Source organism: Taurulus bubalis (assembly GCF_910589615.1).
Source record: "Taurulus bubalis genome assembly, chromosome: 5".
Classification (NCBI taxonomy): domain Eukaryota; kingdom Metazoa; phylum Chordata; class Actinopteri; order Perciformes; family Cottidae; genus Taurulus; species Taurulus bubalis.
Genome location: NC_136593.1, coordinates 17,084,872 through 17,104,307, shown reverse-complemented (window position 1 = coordinate 17,104,307; position 19,436 = coordinate 17,084,872). Strand labels below are relative to the sequence as shown.

Genomic DNA, 19,436 nt, shown 5'->3' with positions numbered 1-19,436 from the left:
CCTTCCCTGCCAGTAGATGGCGGTCTTGTGATCTGCAGCGGCTCTCAGCTTCAGTCCTCAGGCCTCACTGGCTGTATGTATCTCATTAACAAAGACTACAAAAGGTTCTTTTATTGACAGAAAACAGTAAAAGAACATCTGACATTGCATTTAATGTCCCATGATACTTTCAAGGTCCTGCGATCTCATTGGTCCTCAGACTCGTCTGAAAGCACGTCAGATGACACATGCGGAAGAAGCCGGTCAGTTATATGCCAAGTTTGTTATGGTGCGAGCAAGATTCAGGTGAAAGTAGGTCATTTTTCAATTTCTGAACCGAAAAACACGGTCTGAATGGACTGAATATGCTTTATAACATGTACATGCTTGTGTTTATTTTGATTATTATTACATATTGTGATGCTTTAGTTCTTAATCTTTCTGAATATGTTCAGTATTACTGATGGGAAAGCACCGAACAATAACACTTGTATTTACTTGTTATATTTGTGTCAAATAAATAAGTAAATTATATATGTATATTCTTAAAAAGATTCTTAAAAAATATATATACATTTTTGTATTCTTTTTTTGATTGTTACCTAATTATGCACGACATACCCTGAACCCTGAGTTGACAATTTTAGTTTAGAGAGTTTAGTTTATGAAGCACAGTAAGTAAAGTATTATGAAAAGAGATTATATATATATATATATATATATATATATATATATACACACACACACATACACACACACACACACAAAAATAAAATACTAACACTGGCAAGTGCACAGACACCGTGCTTATGTGTGTACAGGCCTGGTTTCGAAACCCGGGCCTCCGCTGTGCCATACCGCTATGCCACCACTAGACAGAAATATACATGTACAAGTTTATATTTATCTTTTGTTTCGTTAGTTCATGTTGTTATTAGTTGCTTGAATAAGTTATACTAGAAGACGGAATAAACGGCGTAGACTCTAAATCTGGCCTCAAAGTAATCTTTTTCAGATGAGCACGTCAGAGCGACGTGACGTCACGTGACCAAGCCGCCGTTCTGACTGGAGACAAGCAGAGCGAGAGAGAGAAAACACACTGCCACAAAGACAAATAATACAAATAGCTGCAATGCTAATTGTAACACTAAGACCATGTAGGGCCGTGGGCCAATCAGGTGAGAGCCACACACTAATACATCGGCTCATGGGTTTTGATTTGCGTAGAATAGGGTTTTAAATCTTTGTTTCCAGTACTAGAGGTAAAATAACAAATTCTAAATCTGGCCTCAAAGTAATCTGGCCGCCTTGGCGCTTTCAAATTTACATTTTTCAAAATAAAAAAATAAAAAAATCAGGCATATGGGAACAAACTTTTTTTATTTTATAATGCAAACTGCAACATATGAATTATATTATTTACCCAAAAGGAGCAGAAAAAGGTAATATACCCGTGGCAAATAAATCACACACTCTGTGTTAAATCCAAGTCCAACACAATATTTTAATCTAAACCATAAATGGAAAATCCACCCTAAAACAAAATGTACATTCCTTTGATGTTGGACAGTTCATTCTTATTTTGTGAATATAATTAAGTCCTAAGCAAGACTGTTTATTTCCTCTGCTGACAGCGCAAAAGGAACCAGACTTTGTATCATAGTCAGGGATTTGTTATATGATACGGATGCAACATTTTGCACATATTGGCTCAAATAGCTCAGACATACAGTCCTTACTCTCTTGTTTCTAATTGAAATTCTGTTCACAAATATTAAATTGAATTGTGCAATAATAAGGATTAAAATGCAAATTCTTCAGGGTTTTTGCATCAAAGAGTTTATAAGCACAAATATAGCTCAGGTGAAAACTGAACCTCAATTAATCAGTTCAGTTATTGCTTAGATAAATAATATTTACTCTACAAGAAAAAGATTTGTTTCACATTGTTCAGATGTATGTAAAAAAGAAAAGAAAAAGAAAAGCAGTTCTAAAATGTGATGTCAAATTGACTTTTTTTTTGGTTGAAAAATCCCTGCGCTGTTGAAATATTTTGTACATCTGCATCAAGTCTTGGAAAGTTTCAGAAAGGATTAGTTGATGGGTTGAAAAACCAGCCACGTGACCAAAACAGTGACAGAAGTCTTTTGTAACTCTGGTGAAAACAGTGAAAAGCACCATTTTCACTACGGCAAGCCAGAAGGTAAAGGGGGAGAAGCCACAGGAGCACACAGAGTTCAGGTGTGCACTTAAGTGCTGGGGTTCGCAACAAAAAACGCTGATCCATCAAAGTCGATTTTTGGTCTTCATTCTCCTCGGTCATAGTCTGGCTGTGTGCAGCTTATGCAAATATAGTCGTCCTTCTCTGCTCGCTCAGCAGAAAGTCCTACGCAGACCTGGTGGAACCACTGATTGCAGCTGCCGTCACATTGGACCCAGTTCACCTGAGAAGCAGTAAGATGGGGGAAAAATGTTAACAAAATAAAAATATATAAAATCAGTTAAATCTCCTGCACGTAGGACGTTAAGTCGTCTGGTTTAAAACAAACCTCGTCACCCTCTGGCTCTCTGCACCATGGTGCAGCACACAGCGAGTAGTCCTCCTCCGAGTCTGAGGCAGTGGGGTCAGACCCTGGGTGTGTAGGAGAACACGCCCACTCGGTGTCTTCGCACTTCTCTTTGCTCTTCTTAGACTTCTTCTTGGGGATCTTCTTGGCCTTCTCGCTTTGCTGTGACTCAGTGCTTTCCTTACGCCGCTTGGTCCTTTTGCTCGGACCGTTCAGAGACTCCTTTTTGAGACCGGAAACTCCATTCTGAGTTAAGGCATAAATATTATAATACACACATCATAATTAATGATACGTCATAATACGTGGGACTGAGACTATGATCCACAAGCAACGTGTGGTCCTCATTACCTTGTTGTGGTGGGGGCTCTCTCTCTCTGACTGTTGGTCCTGTTCCGTGTTGTTCCCACAAGGAGCGCCTTGTGAGAGCAGTTTGTACAACAGGTATCTGTACAGCTGCTCAGTTTCAGGCAGAGTGACCTGCAGTAGGAATCCCTCCACCATCAGCTCCTCCAGCTCAGGGCCGAGTCCTGTGACAAATATGTTGAGAGCGGACAGTTCGGAGGCGAGATAAAAAAGGAAAAATGCAAAGTATGCGTCGATGTAGAGTGCTTAAAGCTTTTACACTGACCCTGGAGTGGAACAGACTGGTGCTTTGTATGGAAAGATGAACCGTTTGTTTCCTGAGTCAGATGTGAAGACATTCTAGGTCCAACTCTCCCCTGAAACGATAAACAATCAACTTAAGTATGCTTGACAGGGATCAGTGAGTCTCCAACATCAATGTCACTCTTAAAGCAAACAGAATTATAACATTAAGAGACTTGTCTATTCAACTGTATGTAAGAGAGTTATAAAATGTGTTTCCACTGACCATCTTTGACACTTTCTTCAGCACCCCCTCTGTGCATGCCTGCTGAACTCGGTGCTGCCATCGCACCGTCCTTTCGATGAGGAAGCGCAGGGCGTCCCCTTCTGGCAGCCGCACGCGAATCCTCTGCAGTGAAGCCAACAGAGGCAGGACCTTGTCCAGAGGGGGTTTCCTCGACCGTTGGCAAAGTGGGCATAGCCAGGCTTGGCCGCACTCGAGGTTTACCGGTGTTGTAACACAACCGCAGTGGAAAACTTCTCGGCAGAGTTCACACTGCATCATGGCACCTGAAGGGGCCTTTTGGCAAACGCAAACACCAAGTGCAGAACAGTTTTCAGCAGGAACAAGCTTGGACTCGTTTGAAGCACGCAGAGCCAACAAGATATCCATCTCCCTCTGGCGGACCTCTGCGAGAGTTGCCATCTGGGAAAGAGGAAAATGTAATTTAATAAATACAAATTAAAGAATAATCTCATTCTCAGTCTGAAAATTGAGGCCAGATTAAGCTCATCCCCACTATTTTAATTAGGGCTGTTAAGGTTGAAATAGTGTTCATGATTGATAATAAATCAATACAGTTTCTCTGTCTTTTGTTGCTTTCTGGCGACCATAATAGACCAGGGATTTCATTGTCTGAGCAATACAGGGGTATATGCGTTTCTCTATGTAAAGTATGCGTCACAGCGTTTACGGCTGAAAGCTCCCTGAAGTGAACATTGCGTTGTAATATGCCCTTTTGAATTAATTAAATAATATAGTATTTCTTTTGGTGGTTTTTGAGCTTGACTATCCAAAAGGTCCCATATTGTAAAAAGTGAGGTTTTCACCTCCTTTTTTTTTTTATAGGGGGGGGGGGTGGGTGGGTGGTTGGTTCTTCAAGACACACAACCCGTATTCAAAAAATGTTCAGGATTTCTTTACATTTCTGGTGTCACACCAATACAATATAGAGACCATTTCACAGTTTTAACTGTAAATATTAAAAATGGGTCCCATTTTATTTGTGGTTGCAGTGCATTTTAGGACAGTAGAGTTTCTTGAAAATGTATAAAAAGGTAACTGTTACTTTTTTATACATTTTAAACAAGATGAAACATGCTGCTAGTTGCAATAATAAGGAACGTTGTTAATGATAACAATTTAACTTTTCCTACCAAACCTGACTTCTACTGTAACTGAGAAAGATAAAATACTGCATTTCACTCACAGCAGAGGCAGAGTCCTTGCTCTCAGACAGAGCTCTCTCCACGTCACACAGAGACTCCAGTTTTGTTGGAGATTTTTTACTGATCTGTGTTGCTTCTTTTGCTTTTTTAGATCTCGACTTCTGATGCCCGGTGCCTACATCACATCTTGGACAAAGAACCTGAGAACATAAATAATAACAAAAACATGATTTATTGGTCCCGTCGTATAGCTTTGAAATGAATACTTAAGAACACCTGCTTACCTCAAGCAGAGAGAAAGGAGAGTTTTTCAGTAGGAATGTCTTTGCTGCGCTCTCCTTCCAGGTCTGAATGTCACTGACGAGGACCTCTAGCCGACTTAGCGGTTCGAGCATCACTGGGATTCCCTCTGCTCTGAGGAGCAGCTCAGAGAGGCTGTCCAGCACAGGAATACGTCCCCCGAGCTGCAAACATGCACACACCAGATTTATAATCCAAACTCAACCATCTCTGCCCATCTCAGGCCAAGTGTTAAGAGCTGAGAACATAAAGCATGGTTTAAGTGGAAGTATATTTCACCTGAAGTGCTTCGGCTTCATGGAGCCATTTCTTGGCCTTGGTGACGACGTCCTTCAGCTGCAGACAGTTGGGCAGATAGGCTGGGATGTTTTCTACTTCTTGTAGAGCGGCATCGAGTGATTCCATGTTGCGATACGGCCTGTGAAAAGACATGAGCTTTAGTAAATATAGTTTACATGTTCATGTTTTATACAATGTCTAATGCGGGAGTGTCACTTTATCTTTTATCTCTTGCGTTTCGGTTTTTAATCCTTCCAAAATAGGACTGCAGTTTTGATAGATGTATATAAACATCAGATCATATGAGGTGCTTGCTATGGCAGAGTCTGGTGCTTTACAGTGTGTCGTCTCTGTGGAGCCATCAGAGGGTTAAACACTGTCACAACACCATCATCCTCTTTATCCAACATGATCCAGCTCTGCAGACTTGGCACATTTCACTCGGCACCAGTCTACAGTTAAAGCTGATTTCACGTTTTCTATGACACCACTTTTTAAGAAAACTACATTTAGAAAACAAAGTATGAATTCACTGTTTAGTAATACAGACTTTACAATATTTTAATAAAGTTTTAGTATGCAAGTTCACAACTGGAACCAAACTAAGTTGTTCCTGAATTTGATTCGGAACAGCTTGTAGAAGAGTGTGTAGTCTGTTTGTGTGTAATGAACAGTCATTGTTGTAGTTTATTATGTTTTTCATGGTCAAATTGATATCTCATGCTAAAACATTTTCTGCCTTGACCACTTGAATATTTTCTTTTTATGAATCATATTTTTAACAGCGATGAGAAAAAATAATAGTATTTTGAATCTGGTACATGGATCATACTTTTATCAAATTACTAAGTACTTTATCCTTTCTTTCTTTTTTTTTCCTTCACCTAAACCACAGGCAGGGAGGGCAAGAAAAAGATAGACATGGAGACACATAAGATGGACATACGAACTAAGGCCCATTGCTGCTCTCCATCCTCACCTGGCTTCCATAAGGGTGAGCACCCGCTCCTCCCACTGCTCCGACACAGTCAGCAGCTCCTGCAGACGAGCCATGGCTCTTTCCACAGAGCTGTGAGGGGCCAAACCCACGCCCTGGTCTATCAACCTCCTCATGGTGTCCAGGCAGAGGCTTTCTGGCCGGCTGCTGGCTTGCTGCACGGCCTCCAGCCAGCGGGCCTGCTCCAGTCTCTCCCGCAGCAGAGGCAGCTGGGGCAGCTCCACGTCCAGGCCCAGGCTCTCGTCCAGCAGGACCTGCAGCTCCAGCGGGCTGGGGGACTCATCAGAGAGGAGACGCTCACTGCGCTGCTGGAAGTCATCCACCCGGGTCAACAGGTCCTAGGGGTCACATTCAACAGGCATTTAGGGACGGATATTTGACTACTCAGACAAGACTACATTCTAAAATGAAGCCAAATGCACTCATTATGTTCAGACATTATTATACTGCAATGTTAAAGTGTGATGAAACAGAATTTTTTTTAAGTGAAAAGCTTTAAATTTGTGCCAATATAACTTGAATAATATTTAAGATTCATGTCATCATATAAAGAAGTTCATGTTTCTATTACAAACTATCTAACCTTTAGTAAAGGAGCCTGTCGGATGTTGCACGGCAGGTTGTCAAACTGTCGGACAAAAGACCTCAGCTCTTCAACAGTCAACTCGTTCTGGTTTTGAGACTTTCCTCCTCCAGAACGATACCTGATATACAAATATAGAAAAGAAACAGCAGATCTATAAATATCAAATGACAGAATTGTCTGAAACTGCTCAAATAAAAAAAAAAGTTATGTAGTCTCTGAACTACAATGACAGTAAAATGAGCCCTAATACCTCTAATAATGATCCAATGGACATTAATAAACAACAGTAACAAAAAGAAAAGATAACTAGAGTCAATCTCACACCAGAATTGTTTCAATCAGTGGAAAACCGTCATTTCCAATACAATACAAATAAACAAAGCCAGGTGTGAAAATCTCTTAAAGTCGTACCTCGTCTGCCTCTTTCCATTGAGAAGCTGTTGGGCCATCACAGCAACTTTATCAGCCTCTGATGCGACTGTGCGTAGCTGATCCAGGAGGCTGATTTGTGGGAACGCCTTTGTTTCTGACTGCTCCACCAGGCTGTGAAGCTCTTCCAAACCTGACAAGAAAGTGGTACAAACTTTTAGAAAGTATCAACTATGAGGTTAAGTAATAAAATACAGTGTGGCTGGATGACAAAGTAGCAATGAGTGTATTCCTTAAAATTAGAAGGAAATATTTTTGGATTATTGTGTTTTGTAGTATTTTGCTTTTTCCCCCATTGACTAACCTCTTTTCTTGTTTCCTTTGTTCTCCAGGATGTCCTGCACACTACAGAGCCATTCTTTATAGGACTCTGCACGCAGCTTCACCGACTCCATCATCGGATACAACTCCGTCAGTGTAAACTTGTAACTGCAGGGAAAGACAAAAACGAGGCAATGAATATACAACGATGAATGATAATTTGTCAAGTTCCAATAAAAATAAATATGTCTTCTACCTACTGCCAAATAACAATTAGAAAACACAAATTGTATATTGTGAGAGCTATCAGGATTATGATGTTTTAAAATAATCTAATGAGGAAAATGTTTTAATTTGGATAATTCATAATAGTACTAAAAATCAAAGCACAATTAAAATTCAGAAGAGAGCAAGTATGATCAGTTGTTGTGGTTACTGAAGACTCACTGGAGTGTACGGTTGCTAAGAGGACAGGAGCAGAGGTCCCGGGTGTGGTACAGACACACCATCTTGCCAGGACTGCAGGCACAGGTGATGCCTGACAGGTAGCAGGTGGTTCGACACTTGCTGCACTGCCTCTCCTCATCAGGGAGCACTTCATAATCAACCTGTCGAGATTGCACCACACCCTGGGGAAAACACACGCACACAAAAATCTGTAATTTGAGCTGGAGAGAAGACAGAAGAACTAAGCGAGAGACCTAAACAGATAAACAATAGTCTTAAAGTTCTCTCTAATGTATTCTTCCACTTTGCTATAACTGCCCCACAGGAGCCAATACTACAAACTGAAAGATGAATGGGATTAAGATGTTTAATTCTAACAATTTGCAATTCTTCATATTTCTTTCGTTACATATTTTAGACCATTGAGAAAATAAAGTAATTGTGTCCTGTTAACTCACTTTACCTCCTGGATGTCAATCATGTGTGCTGAAATATTAAACCTGCCTCCTGCCATAATTGAACAAAAACAGATGCAAAAGATCCTTAAGAGAAGACCTCCTCACCAATTTATTAATCTTCTCTCTCAGTTGCTCTTCTTCTTGGACCATGACAGTCATCTCCTTCTGCACTCTGTACGCCAGGTTTACATCCATCGCGTCTGCTTTGTAGGCCATGTTACAAACCATCTCGTCGTGTGAGAAGACACAGTACCTGCTCAGCTGGCGATAGTGTGCCACACATTTACGGCCGATGGGCATCTGTCAGAAAATATATAGACGGGTTTGAGTTTAGGAGCGATGGGCTAACCGGAACTATTAAAGTCGAAAAATGAATAATATCAACAACATGCTTCTGTACCTCAATATCTATTTTTTGTATACTTTATAATCTGTATTAAGGGCCAATAAAATGTTTTTTAATCCTGTTTTGTAAACTGTTTTTGGCTGCAAGTCGGCATGAAAGATGCTATACAAATTCTAATCCATTATTAGACCATTTTTCACCACTTTTGTTTTCCACCATTTATTAAATATCTCTGCTGGAGCAAAACATATTCATCAGTAAAGTCTAATAAACAAAACTCCTACTGCATGAACAATAAGTCTTTACAGCAAGACAAGTTTGAAATTATCTGGTGTTGTGACAACAAATGTTCTTACCCAGTCCATGGTGCAAAAGTTGACAGCTTCAGCAAAGTTGAAGCCCTGGTTGAACCCACTGTGGTAGGCTCTGGGGAAAGTGATGACAAACTCCCCCGCACATTGGTTGGTGCGATAGATCTAGTAATCAGTAAGAAAATACAAATTAAGAAATGAGAAGATATAAGTGTCACCATTTGTTATAAGGATGATACTGAGACTGACAATGTTGAACCAAGCAAAGTTCTGATGTCTTGGTTTATATCCGGCTATCAAAAGATATTTTCCCCAAAAGTGGTAAGACACTGCAACATGTTGACATTTTCTTTATCTAATTTGATTTATATTACATTACTTTTTGTGTAACTGTAATATTTAAAAGTAAGGAACTTCATTACCACACCTGGTGTATAAAGATCTCGCTTTATTTCAGACATTTAAATGTGATGATTAATAAATGAGTAACATTCAGAGCAGGTTACCGGGACGCCGTTGTTCATCAGCGTGTTGGGATTCATGATGGTGACCAGCTGGTGAAGGAGGTCTTGCTGGGACTCAAACAGCTCAGGTGCCAGGTTCTTCATGACCGACTCGAGTTGCTCTGCGGCATAACCAGGAGCCCCATACCACGTCTTTGGCTCCCCCCTGCAAACATAGTCAAAACTATCAGTGAAAAACACTTAACAATTTATTTGAAGAATTAAATCAGATCTACAAAAATGTATGTCTTGTGAAAGATATATTGCTTGTTGTGTAAGTGTCAAATGTCTGCATTAAAATCACTATAACAGATACACAATAGAGTTTAGAGAGTGCACTCTACCAGTGAAGATAGTTTATGGAGTAGCTCCAGTGGTCCTCAATATGCCAGCAGAAGGAGGAGAAGCACATCCCCACATACAGCCAGGGTAACTTCATCCCACAGATGTCGGCTGTAATGTGAGTCAGCACAGAGGAGTCCAGCACCGGCATGTTGTTCAGGTTCCAGCCGCTGCTCAGGTAATGCTGCAGGTCAGACACAGGTCTCAATGCACTTGACTTCTTACTGAAATAAAGCCTAGTTCAGCAGGCGTTACAGTAGTCATCACAGGGAAAACTGATTATCACATTATTTCAGTGCCAGTCAAAAACCTACATTGCATTACTATGTAATAGAATTAGGAAAATACTATGGTTGTTTTAAAAACAACATCATTTGTAGTATTTTTATGTTACTTTTCCTTTGATGAAAAATGTTTGTGAAGTATTGGGGGCCAGGTTGTTGTCATACACTGTTTGGTGCTATAATTCATATAAACCCAGGTAATCAATTTGCATATCAATCTTTGAAGGTTGCAGAGGTAAACTGTGATATACATTTCCCCCTTTACAATCCCTAAATACATATAGTTCTCTTATATGTGTGTTAGACAAAAATAAAACACCATCCTCAAAACAGCAGACAGATTGTACCTCATCCTCAGGAGTTACTTCAAAATGGCTGTTACTCAAAGGGAAACCACTCCCAAACTCCTTGGAGGCGATGTCTGCTCCGTACTCCACAGTGACATCCTCCTCAATGGTGCTGACGAGACGCCAGAACTCCTTCTCCACGAGCTCAGTGGGAACCATCTAAAGCACAAAAAGAGATGACATGGTGTGATTGAGTGCCATATTCACACTAGTCTAGAAACTGAAGCTAGTTTGATCACGAGTTCAAACAGATTAAGAAGAGTGTTTTAGTGTTTTCACTGCACACGTCAGAATATATATCTGCTGGGATCAATGACAACAACATTATCTTTTTCAGTAATTCAGCTAGACAACAATTTACGACTTAAACTAGTTGCTCATTAGGTCGTCTACTTCCTGCTGCTCCCCCCTAAACCAGACCTCCAACCTCTTCCACTCTCTTTGTTCAGTAAAAGTATGTTCACAGGATGTTTTGAGTGCGAGAGTGGGAACAGCATCTGATAAGACAAAAAGGACTCTCTCTGGAAATGTGTTATCAAAGCATTCCTTTGTTCCAGGCCAAAGTAATAAAACAGAAGTAACAGAGTTCAGGATTTAAAGAAAAGTCTCAGAAAAAATTGCTTAATTTGAAATTATTGGAATGTTTGCTAATCTGTACCAGGGGTTTGGTGGTTGTAATCATGTCAGCACAACTTTTGTTTCCACTGAGCCAAACATGTATAGAACAAGTAGCACAAGTCATTACTTTCAAATCTGGTTCAAAATATGCTATAATTCTTATAAACACAGCTGATCATTTTGCATGTTTTTAGATGGGGGAAGAAAGAAAAAAAAAAATCTTAGAAGGTTGTGGATGTAAACTATTATATTAATTTCCCCCTTTACAACCCATAACCACATATAGTTTTCCCATTTATTTGTTTAAGGTTTTAGATCAAAGGTTTGCATATCTTTATATAATTTCCAGTAACGTCCAAGTTGAATCAATTAATGTAACACCGTCAGCTGCTCCGTCTTCTTTCTCTAATGGCTACTGTGGTCCCACATGTTTGAAATTAAAGAGGGCTACGAAGAGTTTAAAGACTGAATCTGTAAACCCCTCACATTACTAATAATCTGGGCAGAACATCGGTATCGACCATGGTTCAAGACCAGATTTCTCAATGAGGTGAATCAGAGATAAAACAACCCAAAACTCCTGTGGTCTGAGGCTGTCTTGAGTAGAATGGAAACCACTTGATTATCAATGAACAAGTGATGCAAACTCACATGAACTGGCATGTTGAAATAATCTGACTTGAAGGAATCGGCCATGTCTCCAAAAGCCTGGAGGGTGTAGCTTCTGCTGGCCTGCTCAAAGCCAAATGCAACAGGAGGTTTGCCACATTCCTGTAAAATAAAAAAAGGGGAAAAAAGTTGAAAAAGTTAGGCGTTTTATTATATTTGTAAATATCAGGCAGATGATTTTTCTCTTGTTCCCAATTATGAGCTTCTCTGCCGGGATTTAGCTGCCAGAGGGTTTGCTCACCTGAGCCAGGCACTTGGGACATCTCCAGTCGCCTTTGGGAACGTCGTGGAGGGGAGGCATCAGACAAAAGATGTGATAGCTGTCATCACAGCCGTCACACAACAGCAGGCGGTCCTCAGCAGTCCCTTTGCCACAAACAAGGCACATGTACTGGTCTATCTGAGGAGACATAATATACAACACGGTACAAGACTACAGCATGGATACATGTTTTTTACTGGTGTGTATTAAAGTGTTGTAAGCTAACATTTCAATACAAAACAATATACTTACTTTACTCGAGGGAGGTCTCTTATCCAATACGGTTTCTTCTTCATAATCTGATGGATACTCGTGTTTAATGGGCTCCCGTTTCACCTCGTTAACCGGCAGTCTCACTGAAAGACACAGAGGAAGGCTCAATGGAAGCTTTAAGAATCTCTAATAATGCCGCCGATCACATCTGACACAATCCCCTTTTCCCCCCTGTATAAACCAAGCAGCACTGCTTGCTTTCTCCTTACCGGGTTCTTGTTTGCCAGCATACGTTCCCATCCTCCTCCTGAGATTGGGACGATTCTCGCAAACTTCCCCTGGTTCGGTTTTAAAACATCCTCTCTGTTGAAGTCACAGTGAGAGTCCGTGAGAAACAGAGAACAACAGGCTATAAGATATGAAGATTACTCGTGACAACTCCTATGAAAAACATGTAGCTTCAATATCAAAGTGAAATATAGCCACAGTCAAAATATAGATTGGTAGAAAAAAAATATAGATTGGTACTTTTAGATTGGTACTTTTACTTAAAACATCCATACTTATGAACACACATATCGTACACATAATGAATGTCACAAGTGACAATGTCAGTCAGAGAGAGAGAGAGAAAAAGATTGGACTCACTTCAGATCTCATGCGTTTCGCACGGCGAGCAATGCTGCAGGTCTCCTGAGGCTGGACAGACTGCCGCTGCGGCAGGTCGTGAGGGGTGTACTCTTTATCTTTAGTGTCATTGGTCAAGGTGGCTCTCTGCAAAAACAAGTTGGGGAATGTGAATTTGTTTTAAAAAACACACAAAACACTGAACTACCCGGAGTAAAAACTAAGTGCAACAAAAACCTACAACGCCCCCTTTTTTTTTTTTCAACCTACATTTAAGCCAAAGGAACAAAATCAGACAGACACTCTTAACTATATAATATCAACATTTCAATACAATCTCCTTCAAGTCCCTTCATTATACCTCTTTAAAAGACGCCAAACAAAAGAAACGTTCTCATGAAGGGATTGAGCTAGAGACAAATCGTAATGTTTCTCAGTAGTGTGATCCTTACATTTCAAAATAGTGCCATTGGATTTGCGCTCGTGAGTTCTAGTTTTATGACACTGACAGCATCATACTCAATACCTGGTACTGTTTTACGACCATAGTTTCTATTCTCAGGACCGAACTAAGACTCGGTCAAAGCGCCCTTTAACTAAATCAAAATGAAGACCAAATTATAATGTTGTCAACTATAATAATACTGTGAGTATTGAGCTGGTAGTCACTACTTGTGGTTTATAATCATTGCAGTGTAGCTTGAAAAAAGGCACGTAACTTGACAATGAATATTTCCGATATACATCTACTCAATTTCAAGCAACTTGTTTAACAATTCTAGCTACTGCTGGTCTACTGGTAAAAGAAAACATAAGCGACGTACAGGCTGATTCCCTCCGTGCTGGAACAGGTTGTATGGGTAGAGGATTCTCTCATAGTGTGCCCGCAGATGAGAGCCAATAGCCTTGCCTGGAGCAAAGCCCATCTTGACGGATATCTTAGTCCAGCGCCGCTCTCTGCAGACGGCATCAAAGCCTCCCTCTTCATTCACCAGCTTGAAAAGAGAAAAAGTATGCATTTAGTCTGTATGTTATCTTTATTAAGATGAATTTGTCCTGATTTTAAACACCAACAAGGATTTGCACGCACTTTATTCAGCTGGTAAAGATCCAAAATCTTTCTTTCCACATGAGGGATTTTCAGAGTGCATCCTTGAAACTCCCAGAATTTTGCTATTCGATCCAGGAAGTTCAACTTGACTCTGGTCTGAGCCTAAAAGCACAGAGAAACAAAAGTTAACAGTTTAACAAGGATTTATCAGATGTTTTGAAGCTGTCAATTTCTCCCAAGCAATACAAAGGCAGGAACATGTCAGCAATAACGTCAGATTTAAAGTGCAAGAATAAAATAATCAATAGAGTTATTTACCAACCATTTACATGTACTGCATTTTACGTGTCTTAAACATAATACATGTACCTCTAACTCATTAAGTCTTTGTATCCTTGGTGTGAATTTCAGTCTGTCAACATCACAGGCAAATGGTGGCTGCCATTCCTGAGAGAATAAAAAACAAACATTTTATGAAGCAAAATGACACCAAATATTTGATGGTTACACTGAAATGAAAGTAATTGAATCACAAATGTGTTTGTCAGTAAAAGTACAGCATACTCAACAAGGCCCGAAGTGAAAGAGCAGTGTAAGTCAAGCTACTCAAAACAAGCCTCCTTCAGGGATCACGCCGGCATTACTGTCGTTTTTTGTTTTTCTGAATAAATTCCATGAAAACCCCAAAACCCAAAATGTGTTTCTGGCCCCCTCGGCCCGTCTGTGGCTCGCAGCACTTAAACAAGTGAACTATCCAGAGTACCAGACTTTACTTTTTTAAATACAGGTTGGAGTATGATTTCACAGTGTTCTTCACCAAAATACAAATTTGAGGAGAAAAGAGCTTTTGACTATTTACTTTTCACGTAAGTGTGATATTTAAACATCTATCTTCTGATCCTCGTTCCCATAATGCCTGAAGTCAATATGGAATAAAAATCTAAAACTAATCCTGAATACAGACCCAGTCTGCACTTCCAAGAGACTGCTATTATTCTAGTAACCATTAATAGGATTACAGGAAGTCATAGCGTGTGTGTGTGCAAACATGCATCTAATAATGGTTGATTAAATGTTGATTTGTTTGGTTTTGTATGCACAGAACTATGTGATAAAAAAGATTTCAGTGATTTTTATACAGCTGCATTATTAGCGATAATATAAAACTAACAAATAAAATAAGTCCGAAAATGTTTGTCTTATTTATCAAATAACATAATTATCCCACAAATAAATATACAAACATTTCACAATGCTGCCTGTCGCAATGTTTAACTACACCAACATAACAACCCCATCTGTCTTACTGAAAGACTAAACACTGACATGTCTGGTATTAATGCACTTGCACACCTACTCACACTAGACCACACAACTTCCTGCAATACTCGAAAACATGCTGTCAGTGATGGCTCAAGAGTCAGCAAGATATTCTCTTTTTTACGTTTTATAAAAGCATTTATAAACATAAGACCAAAGTGCTGCACAATCAAAATATAGCAAACAAAAACCCCCCACAAAAGACATGTTTAAAATACAATAATCTAAAATGGTAACTCGCAGTGAGTTAAAAGCCAGAGAATAAAAATATGTTTAAATCAGTGAGAATATAAATGAGACAAACAACTTGTGAAATAGTTTCCTTAAGTGTGATAAAAACATGCTACACTGGCCGATATGAAATTGATATGCTGTCATATGTCTTGATGGACTGATTGTTACTTTGGTAGGTAAAGAGTACATGTTCTTATTATGGACAAAACTCTAAACATGTAGAGTTGAAATAATCCAGTTTATTTCTTCGAAGATTCTCAACATCTTAATTGTAATTAATTTCAGAAACTGTGGAACAGACTTATGGAACAGACTTCAGAATGCTAGAGATCCAGTTTTAGGTTTGCCCTTCAAATAGTATGTTAGAAAGGTTTTCAGACTAGCTGCGTCTAGTGTAAAAATTAACATAGAAATCTATAAACTCTACATAAATCTGAAAATGTGCAACGCCACACCTGCTCTGCAACAGCACTGAATGGATGGTTACTTTGTCCTTATGGCTCAGATTCTGGGCTCAACACTGTTTGGGCATTTAGAAAAAACAGGCCACATACCAATCTAAATTAGATTAACTGAATGGGCTTTTAGCAGCTTTGTTGGCAAGCTAAAGATTGTTTTCTAATTAGATAACTAGTCTAAAGTCATAACTAGCTTCCACCTAGATCTACAACTTGGATTTTTAAATTTGAAGTTGAAACATTTGCTCTAAATTTATATTAGATTTTTTTCATATTGAAGTATTTCTCCATACACTCTAAGTACATAGTAATTTGTGGAGAATAACACACATCTACTTGTTATCACAAGTGTATAATAAGCAAATGAAGATATCAACTTTTGCTTTCAAAAACTCCAACTAACACTACATTATTGCATTGAAAAGTGAATGTGCCAAATTGGCATTCGAGATGTGGTGAAGAACAGATCATGTGACCTGCGTCGGCTGAGCCTAGAAACTAGGCTAATGACCCAATTATCACAATATTTCTTAAATGGGTACTGAAGCACATAGTTCATTTTTACAATAGTCAGCATTTTCATTATAACAGACCACCTGCTGCATGCAATGTTACTGTGGGATTAGCACTGTGAAACATTAAAATGGTCCACACAACATTACATCTAAAAAAAACAACAGCACGTAACATGTACACTGTATGAACCTGAAGTCTCCAGGATGATGCACTTCAATTTTGCTTCAGTAGAAATCCACTCTCATGAGCTCCGATTCCTATTGCTGAAGGATTTAAGATTGTTTACTGGTTTGTTTGGCCCACAAACCACCCTGGAGCCAAATGTTGGACTAAATATCCAGTAGAAATATTGGTGCATGACACAGGGCTTCAGACAATGGTGCACAGTGTGTGACACATGGTGGGGTTTGACTTATAAATGGGATTTTATTTTCTCTTCCCCTTTTGATACATGTATCAATTACCAGTATACACTCAAGCAGGCACTGCATTTGAATGTTTCAGACATGCTACTTCCTACCATATGTTTTTAGTAGAAAATAAGAGAATGGCCTCAGCATTGTCATAAAGATGCCAGTACAAATTACATGCAGTGACAATTAAAAAGCTGTTCAGGCTAGAGTATAGTAGGCTGTTGCTTTGCCACTGCCTTCTTTTATGTACATGAGCTGTGCACTTTCAACCATGCCTTCAAAAGAAGGTTTCTTTTGGAAGAGCAAGCAGTCCCCCACCCACCATTCTTTGGTTATATTGCAGCACTACCCGTCCGGTTTCGCCCGTAAATAGGCTTACAAACTTCCTTATTTCAACCAGGAGTCTATATATTATGGTAAATATTACATTTAAAAAAGGTGCATCCTTGACCTCGATGTTTTTAAAGTGATAACATTGGTAACTGCCAAAAAGTCAAGGTAATAATATTATTATTACAACATGGGAGAATCACCCATAATAATAATAATAATAATAATAATAATAGTAATTACTATTCCAGAGTATGTGGCCTCTATCTAATTCGCGTGGAAGATTGGACACACCCTTGAATAAATATCTTCCCTCTCTCATCACAACATAAGCACGATCATTGTGAGATAAATGTCAAGTGTCCATTTTAGAATCTATATTACAAACGGTACTTCCTCTACTTTTTGTCCTGGTCATATTTGACTCATGCGACAGGGGTGTGCGTTGTGGCCAAAATAATCCTCCGATCAGAAAAAAAAGTCCGGCAGTTGCTTTTATAATAACAACGATATAACGTTATTCTGCAAGTTCTCTAAAAAAAAAATAATGCCGTCAACAAATTTAAATAATCCAATTCAAGTAAGTTTCAAACATGTGAAAGCTCCGATTAATAAAAAGAGAAACGCAGTGTCCACTGAGCCGTTAACCCGTCTATTCTCTCCATAAACAGTTGGTCACCGAGCACGTACGTAACGTTAGAAACGTTAACGTTACATCCCGCACAGCTGCAGCTTTAAACGGGCCTGATTAACGTTAGCTTGGTTACCTCATAATGGCTAAATCCTTCAAATCCTGTCGGGAAAGTTGAGCTACACATTCAACTAACTGTTTAAAAGGCAATGGTCAAAATATTAGTTAGAGTCTCGGTGAGCTGATTTCCTTCCAGGAAGCGTTTCATTCTGCGCTAACGTAAACACTTTCCATCATATTTGCATAGAGGCCAACTTCAACGTCCGAATATTTTTTTTTGGGGTTTAAATTATCCTGTTAAAAGATAGCTGTTGTAATAAATACACGTCCGTGTGTTTGGACGTTAAAAACTTGATCAAGACACCGTCTTCATCGTCCGACAGCGCTCCACTTTCGTTGTTGCAAACACAACACACTCCGGGCTCAGCCGAGCTGACAATTCAACTCGGAGCTGCAATCCGCCATGTTGAAAGCTGTCTAAAAACACAACTTTGCCTGCTAAATTAACAACAGCAGCTGAGGCCAACACACCACGCCACAACAATAAAACAGCCCCGAATAACTATTACATTAAAGAAATACTCACCGGCGGCGGTCGGACCTTGCAGATGCCAGTTTTCTCTGCAATGGGTCGTATTTTGTTGATGTAGGCAAAAGGGTCGGCAAATTCCTCCCAGCTGGGCTCAAAAACAGGGCACTCCGGAGGAGGAATGAACTCATTCAGCTGCGGTTGAGTCATCGTTGCATCTTCGTTGTGACTCCAGCTGAATTGTTTTTTTTAAAGGGCTTCCTCGAGCCGAATATGTGGTCGCAATGAATTCCTCGTCTTTCAGTTCATGTCCACTCTCCACTCATTGAACTCAAAGACGAATTATCTAGTTGGAGACGCGAAGTGACAGCGAGAGCTCGTGTCCCTCCGCTTCAAAACATAGACACTCACAGCCTACGATCATTTTACAAACAGTCAGTTTGTGAATGTGAACGCGACCGCACAATTTCACGTTGTATTTACCATGCCAGGATTGATTGTGTGTATAATTTATTTTACGTCATTGATACATTTTATTTGTGTTGTGTTTGAAGGAGTTAAATGCGTGTCGGACACTATTAGAGTAGAGTTAACGCCTTCTACGTTATTTCAATCTACTTTAATACTTTCATAAACACACTAGTGTAGAGTTTTCTCTCACACAGTTAACACTGTATAAGCGCAATACTCTTACATTACGGATTATATAGTTTATTGGTTCCGTGGTTTCCTATCAGATGAATGCCCCCGTTGGATGAGTTCGATTCATTCACCCGTTTTGCACGCGGATGTACCGTGTTGAGTCGGTTGACAAATTAAAGGTATTGGTTGGTTTCGGCCTCTCCTAACCCCGCCCGGGTTAGCCGGAATAATGGACGTATCAGATGGTACGTTGGGTTTACTAATCGAACACACCCACTAGATCGTTGCGCGCTGACCGGCACTTCGTTTTTAAATGGTCTAGAGGAGCTCGTTGATTGGTAGACTGTACGGTCATATGTTGATAGTTGAGCTGTTTATGTTTTAATAACA

General features: G+C 39.7%; 1 protein-coding gene across 1 annotated transcript; it reads right to left on the bottom strand.

Moving 5' to 3' along the window:
• Positions 1-1,340: 1,340 nt before the first annotated feature.
• Positions 1,341-18,614, bottom strand: kdm5ba (lysine demethylase 5Ba; the record flags this gene model as incomplete). The annotated part of the gene is made up of 27 exons (XM_079218562.1): positions 1,341-2,423; positions 2,529-2,792; positions 2,898-3,076; positions 3,178-3,268; positions 3,421-3,840; positions 4,625-4,783; positions 4,868-5,047; positions 5,163-5,301; positions 6,142-6,497; positions 6,743-6,863; positions 7,157-7,307; positions 7,479-7,603; positions 7,883-8,064; positions 8,446-8,640; positions 9,043-9,162; positions 9,504-9,666; positions 9,845-10,026; positions 10,474-10,632; positions 11,743-11,862; positions 12,002-12,160; positions 12,275-12,378; positions 12,505-12,598; positions 12,884-13,009; positions 13,687-13,857; positions 13,953-14,075; positions 14,283-14,360; positions 18,462-18,614. The coding sequence occupies 27 exons, from the start codon at positions 18,612-18,614 to the stop codon at positions 2,286-2,288; spliced, it is 4,452 nt and encodes a 1,483-aa protein (XP_079074688.1). The 3' UTR covers positions 1,341-2,285.
• Positions 18,615-19,436: the final 822 nt, after the last annotated feature.